The 22976-nt window shown below is 46.6% G+C and overlaps 1 protein-coding gene across 1 annotated transcript in view; it reads right to left on the reverse strand.

The window, feature by feature from the left end:
• The window catches only part of LOC140409636 (snake venom metalloproteinase BjussuMP-2-like), a 52736-nt gene that overhangs the window by 29363 nt on the left and 397 nt on the right, over positions 1 to 22976 (reverse strand). Inside the window, exons 2-5 of the mRNA XM_072497970.1 lie at positions 22830 to 22969; positions 15911 to 16026; positions 4043 to 4131; positions 207 to 285 (exon numbers count right to left, since the gene is read on the reverse strand). Of these exons, the coding sequence (XP_072354071.1) occupies positions 207 to 285; positions 4043 to 4131; positions 15911 to 16026; positions 22830 to 22884 (339 nt within the window). The 5' untranslated portion in view covers positions 22885 to 22969. The remainder of the gene's footprint in view (positions 1 to 206; positions 286 to 4042; positions 4132 to 15910; positions 16027 to 22829; positions 22970 to 22976) is intronic.

Consider the following 22976-nt stretch of genomic DNA (forward strand, 5'->3'; position numbering starts at 1 on the left):
CTCCATAATGCATATGACTCAGCTGCTTCTAAAGTTAGCCCAGTGAATCATGAGGGCAGCCTTTGGGAAAATATACAATTATGTTGGCAAGGTGAGGTGAGAGGAAGCTTGTATGGGGCAGGTTCACTGGCACAGGAAAGTTGGCTGAATGGCTTGTCGGTGTGCTAATAAGTACAAAGTAATTCTGTGCTAATCACAAGACTCACCAGATGGTGCCGTCCCTCCATCACCATGGAACCATCCGCTAAGTAGTGCGATTCGCTGTAGGTCTTGGTTAACAGCTCTCTGAGGAAATGAAACAAAGAAAATCTGCGTTATAGCAAGTCCCACCACATGTTTGACAAGGAATAACATACAACTCATTATCCTTAAATGTTCAGTGAGGTGATTAAGTTGTTTTATTCGGGCTCAGCGGAGAGCACTCTTCTCTCTAAGTTAATACGTTCTGGTCCCACTCCACAAACTTGAGCACATTCGAAAACTCCAAGTGTTGTACTGAAGGGATGCTGTGCCAATTTGTGGAGGCGATATTAAGTAATTTGCCCCTTCAAGTGGATGTAAAAGATCCCATATTTTGAAGGTAGGCAGGGGGGTTTCTCCCTGATGTACTGGCCATTATGTAGCCTTTGATGTTCATCGCTAAAAACAGATTATCTGGATAGTCATTAACATCTTGTAATTTGTGGGACCTTGCTGTTAAACATTAGGGTGTTCCAAATCCTAGAAAGGAAATGATGGGACGTCTGCCCTCAACTGTTTGGTATAATGTGAGGAAGGATGTGAAGCCCAATGAAGGATGTCCCAGCAAATTTCCTTCGCTTGTGAATCAGATGGGATTTTACGACAATTGACGATGGTTTCATGGTCATCATTTGGCTTTTAATTCTCGACGTTTTTAAATTAAATTCAATCCACCATCTGCCATGGTGGGATTCAAATTGAGGATTACTAGTCCAGTGACTACACCGCTGCGTCACCACCTCCTATCAAAAGTGAATTAGATAAATACTTGAACGAGAAAATAGTTTCAAGGCAGAGGAAAGAGTGGGAAGAATGAGATGGGCTGGACTGGCTTTTGAAATGAAATGAAATGAAAAATGAAAATCGCTTATTGTCACGAGTAGGCTTCAAATGAAGTTACTGTGACAATCCCCTAGTCGCCACATTCCGGCGCCTGTTCGGGGAGGCTGTTACGGGAATTGAACCCGTGCTGCTTGGCCTGCTTGGTCTACTTTAAAAGCCAGCTATTTAGCCCTGTGCTAAACCAGCCCCTAAGATCAGGCACAGAGTCAATAGGTCAAATGGCTACCGTCTGTACTGAACTATTCTATGATTCTATGACAACATTGCCAGGTCTGTCAGTGCCATCTCAGGATCAGGCTATTCCGTCCCATCGAGCCTGTTTCCACCATTCAATTTGATCAAATAATTCAAATAATAGAGACATACTGTCGAAGATTTTTGTCTTGTACTCATCAGGACAGATACTAGATTGCCAAATTTCAAAGGGAGCAATCATTTATACTGCATGCAAAACTGGGTGTTGATTGGATGACAAGTCGATCGATTGGTCAAGGCAATGCCATGAATAATTTAACCGGGAATTATTGCCCGCATGCTTTTGGTCAATTCAAAAAAGGCACAAAGCTCGGACATATTCTGTCTGCTTCCTGGGGACAGATCCCTCCATATGAATATGTGTAGCTTCTAACAATCTTATTTTAAAACATGTAGACTGGCATCTTGGTTCGTTATGAAGAACATTTTCAAGTTCAGGTGATAAAAATGAGCAAAGCTCTGTGTAGTTTGTTCGTTCACCGATTCTGTAGAGCTGTGGAAAGCGTCATGAAGCCAGTGGTAAAACTCTGATCTGCCCGACCCCGTCATTCTAAAGTCAGTGTCTGTTTCAAACCTACAGCCGAACTTATCACCAAGTTACTTATTAATTCAGATTACCTTGCTTTGTCAATAAATAAATGGTCATAAAATATCTACAAATCTTCCAATTATAGGATGGGTTCATTCTCAATCATTTGTGTGCTCATTATGTGGAAGAAGCTGGTTCTTGGAATGGTCATAAAATCCAATCTTGTCTCAAAATTTAATATCTCATAAACACCAATCACCAATTAAAGAGGAACTGCTTCCAGTGATAAGAGGGTGAGTAACCAGAAGTGAACATTTATATAGTAATGCAAGTTGTTATGGTCTGGAATGCGCTGCCTGAAATAGTGGTGGAAGTAAATTCAAAGGTAAATTAGACATTAGGCACAGTGGTTAGCACTGCTGTCTCATGGCGCCAAAGTCCCAGGTTCGATCCCGGCCCTGGGTCACTGTCCATGTGGAGTTTGCACATTCTCCCCGTGTCTGCGAGGGTCTCACCCCCACAACCCAAAGGTGTGCAGGGTAGGTGGATTGGCCACGCTGAATTGTCCCTTAATTGGAAAAAATGAATTGAGTACTCAAAATTTATAAAAGGAAAATTGGACATTTACTTGGAAGGGAAAATATTACCGTGGCGTGGGATTAATTAGAAAGCTGCATCAAAGAGTTAGGTTATTCTATAATTTTATATCATTAATGACACACTTCTGAAGGCCAGAATTAGATTCAAATTGCAATTTACTCCCAGGTATTTTGTATCCCCACCTGAACACACACACACATGCACACACGTGCACATGTACACACGCACACATGCACACAAATGCACACACACTCATGCACATACATTCACACTGATACAAACACGTGGACGCACACATGTACACACACCTACATACAAATGCACGCATGTACACACACACTGTATGCAGACAAACACACCCCCGCACACACCTACAAACACAAACGTGCATGCACACACAAACACGCATGTCATAATATACACCAGTATATCATGGTGCAGACACACACTGATGGACACACAGTGGGACCAATCAACATACACAACACCACAGCCAATTACCAGTGAGAGCACTATAAAGAAAGGGGGCATCAGAGTTCCCGCTCATTCGAGTAGCAGCTAGCTAGGAGCACAGAGCTCACAGCCTGCAACACAGACATTCACCATGTGCTGGGTGCATCAACTGGTTAGGACAAGGCAAAGGTCTTTAGTTAAAGCTAGTATTGTATTTACCCACAGTTCAAGTATGTTTAAATAGTTAACCTTTTAACAAAATAGGGTTGCACTACTTCAAGTATTGGTGACCTGCATGTGATCCAGAACACCCAACACATCAACGCACACATACACTCATGCACACACACCTACATACATACACACACACAAGCACCACACCTACATGTGCAGACACACACATTTGTGTACATACATATGCATGCACACACATGCATGCATGCATACACACCTACGCAGACACACACACGCATGTACACATATCTACATACACACATACGCATTCACCTCCAGGATGTCAATAAGAATCGAGCACTGAATGCACAATGAATTGCCTCCTCTCTTTGTTGGCTGCAAGGATCCACCGTAAAATTGGTTTGGGCACCAATTCCTTATGGGCATGGATGCCCAGCACCAGTTCCAGTCATAGAATGATGGAATCATGCAGAACCAGAATCATTCAGCCCACCCTGCCAGTGTTGGCTCTTTCAAAGATTTATCCAATTAGTGCTTCCACTTCCTTGCTCTTTCCACATTACATTGTATTTCTTTAAATCCGTTCAATTATCTAGCAGGATTCACTTTTGAAAGTTCTTATTGAATCAACTTCCACTGCATGTCAGGCAGTGTATCCCAGTCCACAATAACTCACTGTGTAACAAACAACTCTCCTTCTGGCTCTTTTGTCAGACTATCATAAATCTTTTGTTGGAATTTTTCCATGGGCTGTGGCTGTCATTGGCAAGGCCCATCCCTAATTACCCTTGAAATGAGTGCTTGCTAGTCCATTTCAGTGGGCAGTTAAGCGTCAACCACTTTGCGGTATGGGATCACAGTCAGGCCAGACTGGTGTGGATGGCAATCCTTGTGTCACTGTGTCGTGATAATGAGAGATGAGCTTACCGTGCCTTCACCAGGTGCAAGAGGTGGTCCCCCCCTCCGAACCTCAGCAAGTACCGTACTTGGTCCTCCTGATCATTCTGCAATCCCCACTGAAAAGTAATGGAACAGGAATGGCCCATCACTGGACAGTACAATTACCCGGAAGATACAAAACGGAACTTTCCTGAAGCAAAAGAGCAACAGCGATATTGGAATCTTACAGGAAGCTGAGAAAATGTGTAAGTAAAAACAGACCAGATCTGGCAACGTAAAGGGTCGGGAAGACAGATGGAGAAAGAGAGAGAGACACACACCCAGATAACTGGCTGGATTTTGGCCCCGACATCAGTACCAATTTTGGATCTCACTCCCCACTCAAGGTCATTGTGTAATGTCCATTTCATTTTCAAGAGACGACAAAATACTGCTCCTCCTCCACAATATCTGTCCAATTGTAGGCAGCATGTACAATCAGGAAGCCAGAGTTAGAAGCAGCAGGCCCCATATAAAGGGCATCAATCAGCCATCGATACGGCTGCAGCCAGGCTTTTCTTATCATGGAGGGAGCAGGTTTTCATGGAATATACGCAGCAGTCTCTGGTGGACGGACCGCCCCATGGTTCAGCAACTCACATGAAATGCATCACACATTCTCCTTTTACTAGTTCATAATAATCTGGATTCCCTCATCGCCCAATGAGCCTGTTTATGGCTCCATTCCTTTTGCACTTGTTGAAATGTTCCAAGTCTGTATCTGAAACATCTCTTCCTTGTAAATCGGCCAATGCTCCATTCAGGTTTTTCCTGTCAGTCTCCCATCCCACTTTACCCTGGCGACTTCCCTTGTCATGACATTGAAATTTCTTCCAATTTCAAAGTTCTCTCTTAAATTGTTCCTTGTTCTTCTTTAATAGTCTAAACCTTATGATGCAATGATCGCTCTTACCCAAATGTTGCCCCAGAGGCACTTGGTCCACCTCATTTTCTCGCACTAGATCCAGCAATCCTCTCTAATTGGTCTGAGAACATACTGATCAGGTAAGTTATCCTGAACATAATTCAGAAATTCCTCCTCCTCCCTCGCCTTTATTTTAACATTATTCCTATTAATATTTGGGTAATCAAAGTCCCTCACTCTCACCACTTTATAGTTCTGCCATATATCTGTGATTTCCCTGTAGATTTGTTCCACTATCCCTCTTTCTCATTATTTAGAGGTCTATAAAATATCCCAAAGTATTGCGAACTTGCTTTTTTTGCTTCTCAAATGGATCCTGGCCTTGCCTCCTCAAGGACACCCTCTCTTTCCAATGTCTCAATGCCTTCCCTAATCATTACTGCCAACCTACCTCCCTGTTTTTCCTCTCTCTCTTTTCTGAAAACTATATTGTTGAATATTAAGTGCCCAGCCGTCGCCATTTTTAAGCCATGTTTCTGCTATTGTCAGTATATCATGGGTGGGATTCTCCGGACCCCGCCGGGTCGGAGAATCGCCGGGGGTCGGCGTGAATCCCGCCCCAGCCGGCCTCCGAATTCTCCCACCCCCCAAAGGTCGGCGAGGCGTGAATTGCGCCGCCCGCCTCAGAGAATGGCGGGGACCAGCGCGACTCAATGGGTCCCGGGGCCGCCCGAATTCTCCGGCCCGCGATGGGCCACGTTCCCGCCTGTTTTTGCCGGGTCCCGCTGCCGTATATCAAGGTAGGTCCCTACCGGCGGGAACTAGCTCCGTGTCCGGCCTCCGGGGTCCTCGGAAGGGCGCGGGGCGACCTGGCCCCGGGGAGTGCCCCTACGGTGGCCTGGCCTGCGTTTGGGGCCCACTGATCCGCGGGCGGGCCTGTGCCGTGGGGGCACTCTATTCCTACGCGCCGGCCGTGTAGGCCTCTGCAATGGCCGGCGCAAAGGTGAAACCCCCCTGCACATGCACGGGGATGACGTAAGCAGACACTGACGCTCCTGCGCATGTGCGGACCCGCGCCAGCCGGCGGAGTCCCTAGGGCCCCGGCCGGCGGGGCGCAAACCACTCCGGCGCCGTCCGAGCCCCTGAAGGTGCGGAGGATTCTGCACCTTTGGGGCGGCCCAACGCCGGAGTGGTTCCCGCCACTCCACTGCGCCGTTTCTGCCCGCCCCGCCAATTCCCGGAGAATCCCGCCCCAGATTCCCACATGGTTATTTGTGGTTTAGGTCACCAAGTTACTCACCATACTTTGTGCATTTAAGCATATGCATTGTGATCCTGTCTTTACATTCCTCAAAGTCCTTCCTATTCCGCTCCTATCTAATACGGTATTACATCCTTCCTTAGTATTGTCCAACACTCTCTTTTTTGCAACCTATTCCTCTTTTCCACTTTTACATGCTGGTGCCCACCCTCCTGCTTATTTAGTTTCAACTTTCCCCAACCACATTTGTGAACCTTCCCATGAGCTCCTCGCACTCTGTGGATCCATCATCCTCAGGAGTCAAGTGCCGCCTCCACCAGTGCAGATGCAAGCACCTCTGTGGGGCCTCAGGCGCAAGGTGAGCATCATGCCACACAGGAGTACGATGCAGCTGCAGCTGTGGGCATTGCCTCGGAGGACAGGTGAGAGCTCCATCTATGCTCTTCCTGGCTGTCAGAGATGCTGAGACTCGGGGGCCATAAACAGCAACAGGGGATGCGTGGATACAGGTAAGAGTTTCCTGAGCCAGTGTGGGCCCTTGCAATGAAAATGGGGCAGCACATTCATGACAGGAACACCACAATATCTCAGACGTGTGAGCAAAGGAGCTCCTCCGTTGAACAAGTGGCCACGCTTATGTGGAGTCATGTGAGGAACTCCATTAAGGGATGCAGAAGGGACAGAGTGGCATGAACTGAGTGTATGATAAATTTTGCAGTGATGAATGTTCTGTTGCAATGACAGTGTTGGGATACATCAATGCTGGGTTAGCAGAGTGCTAAATCGCTGGCTTTGAAAGCAGACCATGGTAGGCCAGCAGCATGGGTTCAATTCCTGTACCAGCCTCCCTTAACAGGTGCCGGATTGTGGCGACTAGGGGCTTTTCACAATAACTTTATTTGAAGCCTATTTGTGACAATAAGCTATTATTATTTCATTTCAATAGGTGCTCTCCAACTCCTTTCTAAAATAATTTTTACGGGACGTGGGCGTTACTGGCTAAGTCAGCATTTATTGCCCATTCCTAATTGCCCTTCAGAAGGTGGTGGTGAGTTGCCGTCTTGAACCATTGCAGTCCTTGAGGTGTTGGTACACCCGCTGTGCTGTTAGGGAAGGAGTTCCAGGATGTTGCCCCAGTGACAGTGAAGGAACAGCGATATATTTCCAAGTCAGGGCTATGGGTGACTTGGAGGGGAACCTCCAGGTGGTGGGGTTCACAGGTATCTGCTGCTCTTGTCCTTCTAGTTGGCACAGGTCGTGGGTTTAGAAGGTGCTGTCTAAGGAACCTTGGTGAGTTACTGCAATGCATCTTGTAGATGGTACACACAGCTGCCACTGTTCGTCGGTGGTGGAGGGTTTGAATGTTTGTTGAAGTGGGAGCAATCAAGTGGGCTGCTTTTGCCCTGGATGGTGTATAGATTCTTGAGTGTTGTTGGAGCTGCACTCATCCAGGCAAGAAGGGAGTATTCCATTACACTCCTGAGTTGTGCCTTGTAGATGGTGGACATGCTTTGGCGGGTCGGGAGGAGTTACTTGCCATAGAATTCCTAGTCTTTGACTTGCCCTGATAGAAACAGTATTAATGTGGCTCGTCCAATTTAATTTCTGATCAATAGTAAGCCCCAGGATGTTGATTGTGGGAGATTAAGCGATGGTAATGCCATTGAATGTCAAAAGGCTCTCTTGTAGGAGATGTTCATTGCCAGGCACTTGTGTGGCGCGAATGTAACTTGCCACTTGTCAGCCCAAGTCTTCTATTGTCCGGGTCTTGCTGTATTTGGACATGGACTGCTTCATTATCTGAGGAGTTGTGAATGGTGCTGAACGTTGAGCAGTCATCTGCAAACACCCCCACTTCTGACCTTATGATGGAAGGCAGGTCATTGATGAAGCAGCTGAAGATGGTTGGGCCTGGGACACTACTCTGAGGAACTGCTGCAGTGATGTCCTGGATTTGAGATGATTGACCTCCAACCACCACAACCATCTTCCTTTATGCCAGGTATGACTCGAACCAGCGGAGAGTTTTCCCCCTGATTCCCATTGACTCCAGTTTAGCTAGGATCCCTTGATGCCACACTCGGTCAAATGCTGTCTCGATGTCAAGGGCAGTTACTCTCACCTCGCCTCTGGCATTCAGCTCTTTTGTCCAGTTTGAACCAAGGCTATAATGAGGTCAGGAGTTGAGTGACCCTGCTGGAACTCAAACTGAGCGTCCAATGAGCAGGTTATTGCTGAGTAAGTGCTGCTTGATAGTACTGTTGTTGGCACCTTCCATCACTTTACTGATGATGGAGAGTAGACAGATAGGATGGTAATTGGCTGGGTTGGATTTGTCCTGTTTCTTGTGTACAGGGCACACTTGGGCAACTTTCCACATTGGAAACTTTCGACCAGGGAAACGTGAATGCCAGGAAAGGGCCGAGGGAGGCAGGGATGATGTCCATGGTTTCAGTACTCAAGAGGCCCGTCTTACAATGCCTCCCCCTTGGTCCCTCTGACTGAGACACAAAACCTCAATCCTGAAATCAATGCAAAGTTCTGCCGATTCGGGAGATCTGGAATAAAAACAGAAAGTGCTGGGAAAACTCAGCAGGTCTGCATCTGTGGAGAGAGGGACGACAGTAACATTCTGAATCCAATATGACTCTTCCACACAACTGAAAATCATAGAATCATAGAGTTTACAGTGCTGAAGGAGGCCATTCGGCCCATTGGGTCTGCACCGGCCCCTGGAAAGAGCACCCTACCCAAGTCCACACCTCCACCCTATCCCCGTAACCCAACTTAACCTTTTTGGACATTAAGGGCCATTTAGCATGGCCAATCCACCTAACCTGCACATCTTTGGACTGTGGGGGGAAACCGCGCAAACACGGGGAGAACTTGCCGACTCCGCACAGACAGTGACCCAAGCCGGGATTCGAACATGGAACCCTGGAGCTGTGAAGCAACTGTGCTAACCACTGTGCTACCGTGCTGTAGGAATATGTTGGGCTTTATGTTGTTGAAAAAGTGGGAACAGGTGGAGCAAATAAGAAGGTCAGGGATAGGTTAGGTGGCAGGGGAGATTAAATGATTTCAAGGAACGCAAGACAAAGGAACTGGTAGTGACAGTATGAAAGACACAGAGCATTGGTCCAGAGTAGGTGTTAATAGCAGAATAAATGCCTGAAAACAAGAGAACTGGATACATATTGGCACTTGACCCCATGACAGAGGACTGCCCGTTCAGGGATGTAGTGGTATAGCCTATGGCAACGTCTTCATGGGCACCATGACCCTCAGGATGGGCATTACAGTCACCTCAGTTGGCAGGGTACCACATCTCTTTCAGCCACAGGAGCTCTCGAAAGATGGAAATGGTAGCGCCATCATTTTTCAGTTCACCTGGGTGCAAAGCTTATGTTCACTGCACGCACTTTACTGTCATGAAATGGGCTGGGCCTAATTCCTGTCATGAGTCATGTCATGTTTATTGTGAAACGTTCATTTCATCAGAACATCCCGTCTGTGTCTCAGCTCTATGAGAGGCAATGTGCCAAGGTAAACCTGCTGGAGACTTGACGTATCACGAATGCTGAATCCCATGAATAGTGTCTGTGCCGCTGGCCTCTTGATTAGTGCCTGATAGGTGGCAAGCACCTATCGGAGGATCTTTTTCATAATTTTTATTATTGTCACAAGTAGGCTTACATGAACACTGTAGTGTTACCGTGAAAAACCCCAGTCGCCACATTCCGGCGCCTGTTTGGGTACACTGAGGGAGAATTCAGAATTTCTTAATTGCCTAACAAGCACGTCTTTCAGGACTTGTGGGAGGAAACGGGAGCACCCGGAGGAAACCCACGCGAACACAGGGAGAACGTGCAGACTCCGCACAGACAGTGAACCAAGCCAGGATTCGAAGCTGGGACCCTGGCGCTGTGAAAAAACAGTGCTAACCACTGTGCTACTGTGCAGCCCGTGAGGAGACGTGGCCCTGCGTCTGGACGCCCTGGGCTTCCATGTCAGCCTGGTCGATGTGCTGGCACCCACTGTAAGCTCCGGATGGCCTTGTAATCTTGCTGGATATTCCTGATGCACAGTCCCCTTCCCCCTCGCCCTCCGTCAGCTCCATTTCTCTCCACAGGGCCACCTTGAAGAGCCACACTGGAGTCCACCCCTCATCAAGTCAAAGCACCATAACCACATCTTCGGGAGGAGGATGACCTGCTGAATGGTGGCTGTGAGATGGCGATGGTTTCATCGGCCCTGTACTACCGTTGCAGTGCTGCGTTCAATGGACAGGAGTCGTCTCTTCAAAGCAGAGATGTCTGATGTCGTGGACAGCAGCAGCACCTAGGAGTGCCCGAGGATGAATCAATCAGGAAGCCTGGGTGCAGGCCAGAAGGAACTGTTCACAATGGTAACACACCAGACGCATATTTAATGAGTGGAATCGTTTCCAGTTGATAATTAAATTAAAACCCAGACTGGTGTCTCAGATATAGTTACATGGGTTAGGGTTAGGGTTTGCATGAATCTCTTCCTGGAGGCGGAGCTCACAGTCCTCTGTGCTTGCCTGGCTGTATCTGCGGTAAAGACGATGAAGTCCGATGCCCTCTCGTACAGGACATCCATCACCTGAGGGATTTTTAAAAAATTCATTCATGGCATTTGGGCATCGCCGGCTGTGCCAGCATTTATTGCCCATCCCTAATTGCCCCTTGAGGGGGCAGTTAAGAGTTAATCACATTGCTGTGGATCTGGAGCCACATGTAGGCCAGACCAGGTAAGGATAGCAGATTTCCTTCACTAAAGGACATTTTGTGACAATCAACAATGGTTCCATGGTCATTGTTAGACTTTTAATTCCAGATTTTATTGCAATCAAATTTCACCATCTGGATTTGAACCTGGGTCCCCAGAGCATTTCTCTGGTCTCTGGTTTATTAGTCCACTGACAATACCTCTATACCTCCGCCTCCCTGTGGGCAGTCAATATGAGACCTCACAGAGGTCCGCCTCTGACCCCAAAATGAGGCAGACACTTGGACATTCAAGGTCACTGTCACCAGGAAAGCTGCTGGGAGTGGATGCTCCCCCTACATCTTGAGGCCAAAGGTTATCTTCCAGGTGTGTGCACAGATTATTCATCACCCACCCTTAACCCGCATCGCGGCCTGCAGCACTGATACTCGGACAGGCTCAAAAAGCTGATCATTTTGTGGCACACTCGCTGATGTGGTTATCATCTGCTTATCCCTCCTGCCCCCTCATGCAGCTGTGCAACTCCCCCTTAAATGTGGGGCAGCACGGTGGCGCAGTGGCTAGCACTGCTGCCTCACGGTGCCAAGGACCCGGGTTCGATCCCGGCTTTGGGTCACTGTCCGTGTGGAGTTTGCACATTCTCCCCGTGTTTGCGTGGGTTTCGCCCCCACAACCCAAAGATGTGCGGGGTAGGTGGATTGGCCATGCTAAATTGCCCCTTAATTGGAAAAAAAATGAACTGAACACTCTAAATCTATTTTTTTTTAACTGCCCCTTAAATTCAGCCATGCCATTACTTGCCTCAGCTACTCTTTGAGGTGGTGAGTTCCGCACTCTCACCGCTCTATGAGTGAAGAGGATTCTCCTGAATTTCATATAGGATTTATCACTGACCACCTGACATTGTTGACTCTTTTGTTTTGGTCTCATTTATCAGTGGAGATTTCTTCTGTCACTGCCTCTGTTTCCCGTATGTGATTAAAAATTGAAAATATTACCTCATTCAGTTAATGAATTCAACGGTTAAATGACTCAGGTGCTGCGATCGGGAAACCGGCCTGATTGCAGTAAACGTTGAGCGGTGTGGCAATTCAAAGACAGAAATGTCTTTTTTTATTCTTTAGTCGCAAGATCTGATCACCTGAGATGAAGAAGGTGCTGGTGCCAACTTGCTGGCAGATGGCTGCGATTTGTATTTGCCTCAGGAGCACCATAAAAAGACAACACAATGCAAAATATGTGATTTGCATTTCAGATGAGAATCTCTGCCAGTAAATAGCCTAAGGCCCTGCGTGTGTTGATCTGATCATCGGCCTGCTACTGAGAGTGCCACCAGAGGCAGATGAGGAGAACCTTTTTCCGCAGTGGGTTGATACGACCTGGTACAATCATAGGTTTAGATCGAATTTACAGTGCAGAATTTCCACTGCCTGGCCACTTTCGGAATGGAAATGGATAAAATATGTGAATAAGGAGTTTTAAAGAACGCAGGGCCGCGGGGAAAGAGCGGGAGAGAGGGACCGAGCTGGGCCCGCCATGGTTCGACTCTGAGTCACAAGGCTTTTGTTCAAGTCCTGCTCCAGGGCTTGAAGATAAATATTGGGGCGAACAGTACTGAGGGAGTACTGCATTGCCAGAGGTGCTGCCTTTTGAGCGAGTTGTCAAGCCTCGCGCCCCCCCAACGGTCTGTACGCTTGGACGTAAAAGACTGTTTTGAAGACGAGCAAGGGAATTGTCCCCAGTGTCCTGGCCTCAGTCAACATCACAAAACCAGACCATCTGCTCATTATCACATTAACTATTTGTGGGAGCTTTCTGTGCGCAAATTAGCTGACACGGTTTCAGCAGTGACTACACTACAAAAGTACTTCTCTGGCTGAAAAGTGCTTTGAGAAAACTAGTTGTCAGGAAAGTGTTGTGGGCAGCACGGTAGCACAGTCGTTAGCACAGTTGCTTCACAGCTCCAGGGTCCCAGGTTCGATATCAGGCTTGGGTCACATTCTGTGCGGAGTCTGCACATTCTCCCCGTGTGTGCGTGGGTTTCCTCCGGGTGCTCCGATTTCCTCCCACAGTCCAAAGATGTGCAGGATAGGTGGATTGGTCATGATAAATTGCCCTTAATGTTCAAAAAAAAAGTTAGGTGGGGTTACTGGGTTACGGGGATAGGGTGGGGGTAGGGTAGGGTGCTCTTTCCAAGGGCCGGTGCAGACTCGATGGGCTGAATGGCGTCCTTCTGCACTGTAAATTCTCTGAAAAGTGCAAGTCTTTTAATTGGAAAGTTCTTTCAATAATAATAATCTTTATTATTGTCACAAGTAGGCTTACATTAACGCCGCAATGAAGTTACTGTGAAAATCCCCTAGTTGCCACATTCTGGCGCCTGTTCGGGTACACAGAGGGAGAATTCAGAATGTCCAATTCACCTAACAGCACGTCTTTTGGGACTTGTGGGAGGAAGCCGGGGCACCCGGAGGAAACCCACGCAGACACGGGGAGAACGTGCAGGCTCCACACAGACAATGACCCAGCGGGGAATCGAACCTGGGACCCTGGAGCGGTGAAGCAACTGTGCTACCCACTGTGCTGCCATGCCGCCCAAAGAGCTGGCATGGGCTTGCCGGACTCAGTGGTCTCCTCTTGTGCTGTAAGAATATGCTGCTTTACAGTAACTAAGGTGGCATCATGGCATGGAGAAGGTGCAAGGGCCTGTCCAGTGGGATACCATCAGAGGAAATCTGAATCACGCCATGTTATTTTTAACAGTTTGCTTTATTTATTCTTTCATGGGATGTGGGTGTAACTGGCAAGGCCAGCTTTCGATGCCTGTCCTTAATCGCCCTTGAATTGGTGGCTTGCTGGGCCATTTCAGAGGACAGTTAAGAGTCAACCTCATTGCTCTGGCATCCAGACCACGAGAGGATGGAAGATTTCCTTCCCTAAAGGGCATGAGTGAAGTAAATAGATTTTTGTAACATTCACTCATGGTTGCCATTACTGAAATTCGCTTTCAATTACAGATTATATTAATACAATTCAAATTTCACCAGCTGGGCCTGGTGGTGGAAGATTCCTTCCTGTTACTTCCTTTGTTCCCCTTTTTATATTTCACCTTTATTATTTTTCGTTCCGTGGATCGCCAATTGAGACATACCTTTAAGTCGAGCGAAGCAAGTGGAGTTTCAAACCGCTTGCTGCCTGCAACACGTTGTTGTCAAGTTTTGTATTTGTGTTTGGGATGCTTTGGTGCCCAGCAGACTGGAGGGAATCAGTTCAATTGGTTAAACGCCGACCAATGGGCTGGCCAGGGACAGTGTTCTGCCTGGCAAATAGTCAGCGATTGGTCCCTGTCAGATTTGTTTTTGGGAGAGAAACCTCTACAATCTCAAAGGAAGAGGGGCCTCCCTCTGTCTCTCCTGTCAGTTGCCTGCTGTCTTCGTCGGTCTGCAGTGACGATCGTTACAAGCTGAAGTAAAAGAAAGTAGCCAACTGAAGACCTAACCTTGAGAAAGAAACTAACTGGAAGTCATCCATCTGAATCAAAGATCCTTTATCCCTTTTATTTTATTACAATTTATCTTCACTCTCCACCACCTTTTCCCATCTGTGTTACTTGTGTGTGTGTGTGTGTACAGGGGATGGGGTGAGTTAGAAAGGGGCGAGTTGGGAATCAGATAGTAGGCAGCCAGTTGTATTTTTTGCCTATTTCATTATAATTACTGTGAATAATGACTGGTTGCTTGGTTTGAATTTACTAAACCGGTGACTGTATTCACATTAACTCAACCAAAGCCATGAGTATTAATATAAAATGTTATTCCACCTGTGCTGCGCCTCCGGGTCAAGTGAGGCTTAAATTGACCACGCATTAGCCCAGGGTGTCGTGACAGCGTGATTTGAATCCACATCCCAAGGGTTTCAGCCCAGACCTCGGAATTACTAATCCGGTAACATTACCATTACGCCATTAATAAATTCGCTGGGGAATAGCGTTGCGAGGAAAATATTAGTTTTAGTGCAGGAAAATCGAAAGATTACATCACGATGTAAAAAGAACAGAAGAACTAGGAGCAGGTGTCGGCCATCTGGCCCCTCGAGCTTGCTCCGCCATTCAATAAGAGCTTTTTGTGGACTCAGCTCCACTTACCCACCCGCTCACCGTAACCTTTTATTCCTTTACTGTTCAAAAGTCTAGCTATCTTTGCCTTAAAAACATTTAACGAAGTAGCCTCAACTGTTTCACTGGGCAGGGAATTCACAGATTCACGACCCTTTGGGTGAAGACATTCCTCCTCAACTCAGTCCTAAGAGGCTCTTTCTCAAGTTGGGCGAAACACAGAGGCAGAGTAGTAGGGACTGCATTTTACTTTTTGCTTCTGCCATTCAGAACCACATGTAACTCAACTCCCGAACTAACAACACCGTGGGCATACATGGGTGGCACAGTGGCTAACACTGCTGCCTCACAGTGGCAGGCACTCCGGTTCAATTCCGGCCTTGGGTGACTGTGTGGAGTTTGCACCTTTTCCCCGTGTCTGCGTGAGCTTCCTCCGGGTGCTCCGGTTTCCTCCCACAGTCCAAAGATGTGCAGATTAGGCGGACTGACAATGCTGAGGTTCCCCTTAGTGTCCAAAGATGCGCAGTTTAGGTAGGGTTACGGGGGCAGAGTGAGGAAGTGGGCCTAAGCAGGGTCCTGTTTCAAAGGGTCGGTACAGAATTGATGGGCCAAAAGGTCTCTTTCTGCACTGTCAGGATTTGATAGTTCACCACATGGACCATAACAGGATAAGAAGTTGGCTTCTTAGGGCAACGCGGGATTGGCAATAAATTCTGGGCGTGCCAGTGATGCCCACATCACTTGAATGAATCTACGAAGAAAATCTGATCACCAACATTAACAAGATGAGAAGAGCCAGAACATTCAAAACAAAATTTAAATCAGCCGCTTTTTTCTTTGCAAACCACCGAGAGTCAGCCTTACCTCGGTGATATTCTTCGATAATAAACTCTTGGGTTCAGTCAGCTTTCTTGCTGTGGCTGTTTCGTACACTTGGGAATATACGGAGCGCCTCTTCTGACTCTGAAAGCAGCACCTTCCTGAAAAGGGGAAGTCAAGGTTGTCAAAGCAGAAAGCAGGCAGCAGGCAAACAGAGACAGTGGGCGAACACACCCAGATGGTGTCACCGGTCTAAAGGCAAGCCCAATGGAGTATTGCGCGAACAGAGGTTTGATCCCCTGGCAGCCAAACTGCCGAATCTCAGGCCTTGGTATTAAAACCCAATGAGGGGCTGGAATGAGTGGCCATGGGGGCTACACATGGAACGGGACCTCAATCGGAAATTCGGAGGCGGAAGTATTTCAACCAGTGCTGGCTATTTTCTTGGGAATGTAGCAGAGAAATAGAAGCAGAAACTATTAGCTGTGGAAGACTTTTCATAACACTCGTTGTGGGCCAGGAAAAGTGCCGGAATTCTTGTCCTGGCTCTTCAAAGGAACCTTCCGCCTGCCATCTCCCAGTTGTGGTTTCTGTCTAGCTCCCCCCCAGGGTTGGAGACAAACCCCACCTCAGATCTGCAGCCTGATTGGTGGGAATGGTTTCCCAATGGTCCAAGGTTTCAGCCTCCTGCCATTTGTTTTCTTGCTCAATCTGTCAGTTTAACTGGCTGTCGGGCAGGATTTTGTTTATCTTTGTTCTTTGATGGGATCTGGGCGTCGTTGGCAAGGCCGGCATTTGTTGCCCATCCATAAGTGCCCTTGAACTGTGTGGCTTGCTAAGCCAATTCAGAGGGACACATGGAAACATAGAAAATAGGAGCAGGAGGAGGCCATTCCGCCCTTCAGATCTTCTCCTCCATTCATTATGATCGTCGCTGATCATCCGGATCAAGAGCCTGATCCTGCCTTCCCCCCATATCTGTTGATCTCCCAAGTGATATATCTACTGGCTTCATGAAAACAGTGTTTTGGCCTCAACTGATTTCTGTGGTAACGAATTCCACAGGCCGACCACTCTCTGGGTGAAGAAATTTCTCCTCATCTCAGTCTGAAATGGTCCACCTGTATCCTTAGACTGTGATCCCTGGTTCTGGACACCCCCACCATCGGGAGCATCCTTCCTGCATCTACCCTGTCTATTCCTGTTAGACTTTTACAGGTTTCGATGATCCCCCTCATTCTTCTGAACTCCAGTTAATACAATCCTAACCAACTCAATCTCTCCTCATAAATCAGTCCCGCCATCCCAGGAATCAGTCTGGTAAATCTTCTCTTCACTCCCACTATAGCTAGAACATCCATCCTCAAATAAGAACTGCACACAATATTCCAGGTGTGGCCTTCCCAAGGCCCTGTATAAATACAGCAAGGCTTCCCTGCTCCTGTACTCGAATATTCTCGCTATGAAGGCCAACGTACATTTGCCTTCTTTACCACCTGCTGTACCTTCATGCTTATCTTCAGCAGCTGGTGTACGAGGACACCTAGGTCTCCTTGTACATTCCCCTCTCCTAATTTATGGCCATTCAGATAATAATCTACCTTCCTATTTTTATTATCAAATTTATCCAAATTATACTGTATCTGCCATTCATTTGCTCACTTGCTCAAGTTGTGAGTGGAGCCATCCACATCTCTGTGGCTCTGGAGGCACATGTAGACCAGACCAGGTAAGTGTGGCAGATTTCCTTACCTACAGGGCAATAGTGACCCAGATTGGCCTTTATTTCAATCAATGATAGTTTCATGGTCACTATTACTGAGACTAGCTTTTGATTCCAGATTTAATTAATTGAGTTGGAATTCCACAAGTTGTCGTGGTGTCATTTGAACATATATCCTCAGAATATTGGATGAATTGGATGAAAAGGTTTAATAAAAAAATATAAATCCAGTGGAAACTCTGGATCCCATTCCATGGCCGGTCACAATCATGCTCCCCACACCTTCCCCACCCTCCAGTCAGTATAGAAGCCATAGAACCATACGGGACTGTCATATGAGAAGAGACCAAATCAGTTAGGATCATATTCATTAGAGTTTAGAAGAGGGGATCCTATAGAAACTTACAAAATTCTAACAGGATAAGACAGGGTAGATTCAGAAAGAATGTTTTCAATGGTGGGGAGTCCAGAACGAGGGGGTCATAGTTTGAGGGTAAGGGATGAACCTTTTAGGACTGAAGTGAGGAGAAATTTCTTCACCCAGAGAGTGGTGAATCTGTGGAATTCACTACCACAGAAAGTAGCTGAGGCCAAAACGTTGTGTCATTTCAAGAAGGAATTCGATGTAGCTCTTGGGGCTAAAGCAATATAGGGGGTAAGGCGAGATTAGGGTAGTGAACCTGATGATCAGCCATGATCATAATGAATGGTGGAGCTGGCTCGAAGGGCCGAATGGTCTCCTCCTGCTTCTTTTTGTTTTTGCTTTTAATTTTTTTCTGTTAATTTAGAGTACCCGATTCTTTTTTTCCAATTAAGGGGCAATTTAGTGTGGCCTATTCACCTACCCTGCACATCTTTGGGTTGTGGGGGTGAAACCCATGCAAACACGGGGAGAATGTGCAAATGCCGCACGGACAGTGACCTGGGACCGGGATTTGAACCCAGTTCCTCAGCGCCGCAGGCAGCAGTGCTACCACTGTGCCACCGTGCAGCCCCCTCCTGCTTCCATTTTTGTTGCAAGTTTCTATGCATAGCAGCACAGCAAGCCATTCGACCCATTGTGCTTGTGCAAGTTCTTTGAAAGAACTATTCAGCAAGTTCCACTCCCCTGCTCTTTTCCCATATATTTCCCTTCAAGTACTTTTTCTATTCCTTTTGCAAGTTATTATTGAATCTGCTTCCACCATGTCAGGCAGTGCATTCCAGAATATCACCACAAACTGTCTGAAAAGGTTTCTCCTCATCCCCCTCTGGATCTTTTGGCAGGTTTCTCTGTTGTTGACTTATTTAGTTTTATTTCTGAATTTTGATAAATGGAATCATCGTATTTCTGGAGAATGGAGCAAGGCCTTTATTAGGCTCGTCGTTACTTCAGAGCTCAACCTTGCCTACTCTCCCACTCACTGTGTCTCTCAGTCACCTCTCTTGACAGAAAAACCAATGGAAATACAGACCTGTGCTCCTGATAGCAAGTCAGTAACCAATTCCATCTACTAATTGCCTCTTCAATCCATTTGTACAGAAGGCTTCCCTGGCAACATATTTTACAATTCACAAGAATACCAATAGTACAAGGAACAGCAATTTACACTGCATGAGAAGAGAGTGCTGATTGGAGAATGCACCCGGAAACAGTTAACTGTCAAACTTTTGTTCAAATTCAAACCAGGCAGGTCAACACTGAATGATCAAGGCATTGTCATGGAGAATGAACTAGTAAATGGCTGTCCCCCAAGCTCCAGCAATTTAGATTTAAATTTAAATTTATTGTCACATGTACAGTGAAGTTTATTTGTCACATGTACCGAGATACAGTGAAAAATATTGTTCTGCATACAGTCCCGGCACATCAGTTCAAACATGAAGAAATATCGGATATACATAGAACATACAGTGCAGAAGGAGACCATTCAGCCCATTGAGTCTGCACCGACCCACTTAAGCCCTCACTTCCACCCTATCCCCGTAACCCAATAACCCCTCCTAATCTTTTTGGACACTAAGGGCAATTTATCATAGCCAATCCACCTAACCTGCACGTCTTTGGAATGTGGGAGGAAACCCATGCAGACACAGGGAGAACGTGCAGAATCCGCACAGACAGTGCCCCAGCGGGGAATCGAACCTGGGATCCTGGAGCTGTGAAGCCACGGTGCTAGCCACTTGTGCAATTCGGCAAGCCTTGCTTCAGTGAGAAAAATATCAAACATTAAAAATCAGTTTCTACAACAGCGTACATTCTGTCAAACGATCACTATGCATGTATATTGGATACAATAATATCCACGTATATAGTTCTCTCAAACACAGCTCAACGGGTGAATCTACATGTTGCAATCCTAAATATGCAATGTTAATACATAGACATAGACATCGGGTGAAGCATACGGAGTATAGTGCTACAACGCTAAAGAAGATGTGGAGAGAGATCAGTTCAGTCCATAAGAGGTTCATTCAGGAGTCTGAGAACGGGGGCGGGGGGAGGGGGGAAGGGGGGGGGGTGCGGAAGAAGTTGTTTTTGAATCTGTTAGTGCGTGTTCAATTCTTGACCTGAAAACATTCTGCCTGATTTCTCAATCACAGTGAGAAACTGAGCAAATGCTTTGGCTCCGTGGCACTCACAACTTTAGGAATTATTTAATGCAAAAGTTCTCACTTGAATATAGATTTTTTTAAATATAGAAGTAAACACGCTGCTTTGAATAATGTCAGGCAGCTTTTGTTGTGTCTTGCATCGGGCGCAACAACGGAAATAATTTTCGGAGCAGCTGTTAAAGACTGCAAATAAATTAGATTTTAATTATTTCCTTCCTGAGTTAACAATTAAAGGTAATTGGAAATTAACAACAGAAACTGGAAGCTTAATACACAAGTGCGAGCACACAAAATATTGCCTTTAATGACTACGCGTCATACCATCATTCAGTTGAAACCTAATTGCCACAATCTTTCAGTAAATAATTGTTTATGGTGAGTAAGCACGTACATTTAAGGTTATTAAAACTTAGCGGTATATATGTATATATTTGTGTTTGTGTGGATACTCAATTGTAGGAAATGTAAGAGGATAGCAAGAACAATACGGCGAGCCTTGCTTCAGTGAGAAAAATATCAAACATTAAAAATCAGTTTCTACAACAGCGTACATTCTGTCAAACGATCACTGTGTATGTATATTGGATAATATCCACGTATATGTAAACATGTAGGGTACGATTCTCCACTCCCGCGCCGGTTGGGAGAATTGCCTGGGTCGCCAAAATTTCCCGCGACACCGGTCTGACGCCCTCCCGCGATTCTCTCAAGCGGCGAGAACGGCCCCGTCGAGTTCCGCGCTGCGCAGGCCGGAGAATCGCCCGAGACACCCCAAATGGCAATTTTTCTCCACCACCCCCCCTATTCTCAGGCCCGGATGGGCCGAGCGGCCAGGCCAAAACGGCGGGTTCCCCCCGGCGCCGTCCACACCTGGTCGTTGCCGGCGGGAACAGCGCGGGAACGCTGTGGGGGCGGCCTGCGGAGGGCGGAGAGGGGAACCTGCACCAGGGGGAGCCTCAAATGGGGTCTGGCCCGCGATCGGTGCCCACCGATTGTCGGGCCGTCCTCTCTGAAGGAGGACCTCCTTTCTTCCGCAGCCCCGCAAGATCCGTCTGACCTCATCTTGCGGGGCGGACTCGGAGAGGACGGCAACAACGTATGCGCGGGTGGCGGCAGTTATGCGGCGCCAGCCGCGTCATGTATGCGGCGCCGCCTTTACGTGGCGACAAGGCCTTCGCGTGTAAATGACGTGGCCCCGCTCCTAGCCCATTATCGGGCCCTGAATCGGTCGGGATAGGGGCCGTTTCGCACCGCCGTGGATCTCGACGGCGTTCACGATGGCGTGGGCACTTTGGCGCGGGAGTGGAGAATCCCACCCGTAGTTCTCTCAAACACAGCTCAACGGGTGAATCTACATGTTGCTTTGAAAGTGGGGTGGTGGATTGTTAAAAAAACAAAAGTGAAGTTTCTCTGTGCTTATTAGAAGTAAAATAAATAGGCTAAAACCTTCGCTAAACTAAGGGTATTAAATATTTTTCACCCAGATGATACACAAATATATACATATACACTAATAAGTTTTAATAATCTTAATGCACTTCATTGCAGTGTTAATGTAAGCCTACTTGTGACAATAAAGATCATTGTTAGTAAATTTCTAGACTTCAGCATTATCGCCATCTTCTGTGAGGCAGTTTCCAATCCAACATTTCAACTCGGTGAAAACACTGACATGAAATCTGAGTGAGTTTGTGATTTATATTTGAGATCCAGAGGGCAGCACGGTGGTGTAGTGAGTAGCACTGCTGCCTCATGGCGCCGAGGTCCCAGGTTCAATCCCTGCTCTGGGTCACTGTCTGTGTGGGGTTTGCACATTCTCCCCGTGTTTGCGTGGGTTTCGCCCCCACAACCCAAAGATGTGCAGGGTAGGTGGATTGGCCACGCTAAATTGCCCCTTAATTGGCAAAAAATGAATTGGACACTCAAAATTTATTTTGTAAACAAATTGAGATCCAGGCCGCAGAAATGCGACCTGCATTGTGTTTGAACTTCATGAATTATACGTTCATAAGGCATTTACAGTTTGCTTCTATCGCATGTGCATTTAAGGTTACTAAAGATTAATGTTGTGTGTGTGTGTGTGTGTGTGTGTGTGTGGGTGTATTCAGTTGTAAGAAAAGTAAGAGGACAGTGAATAACAATCCGGTGTCGATGTAGTAAAAATAATCAAAGATTAAAAATTAGTTTCTACAATACTGCACATTCTGTCAACACAGCTCCATTGGACATACATATTGTATGTAATAATATCCATACATATGTAATATACACAGCGATCACAATTAGAGTACAACGAACAAATCTCTACTTTGCTTTGAATACTGAATTACACATTCAAACACATAGCACTCTGCATTTCATTTTTTTTCCCTCACTATTCTTCCATCTTACATTTTAAAATTACTCCTTAATAACATCAATATTTCTGAATAGCAGAAATAAGTTGATCAATAGCGAGAGCTGCCTAGAAACAAATGTTGCCCTTTCATACTTTAATATGACCAGTTAGTGTCCCCTCTGGGAAACGTATAAGATACAAAATAAGCCTATGGTTAGTGAGTCTTCACTGTTGTTGTACAGTAAATTCTCACTGAATCCACTGTCTATTGATGGCCTGTGTCGCTCACTATCTGAATTGTACAGTACCTCTGGGAGCCATGCAGAGCAATACGATGAGGATGAGCAGCTGTAGAGATTCCATTGCAGCTCCAACTTTAGAGGCCTTCACTCCAGGAGCGATCTGTGTTGACAGTTCGGAATGAACTTGCTCTTTCTGATGGTACCTGCTGGATT

The sequence above is a fragment of the Scyliorhinus torazame genome, chromosome 3 (assembly GCF_047496885.1).
Source record: "Scyliorhinus torazame isolate Kashiwa2021f chromosome 3, sScyTor2.1, whole genome shotgun sequence".
NCBI classification, from domain to species: Eukaryota; Metazoa; Chordata; class Chondrichthyes; order Carcharhiniformes; family Scyliorhinidae; genus Scyliorhinus; species Scyliorhinus torazame.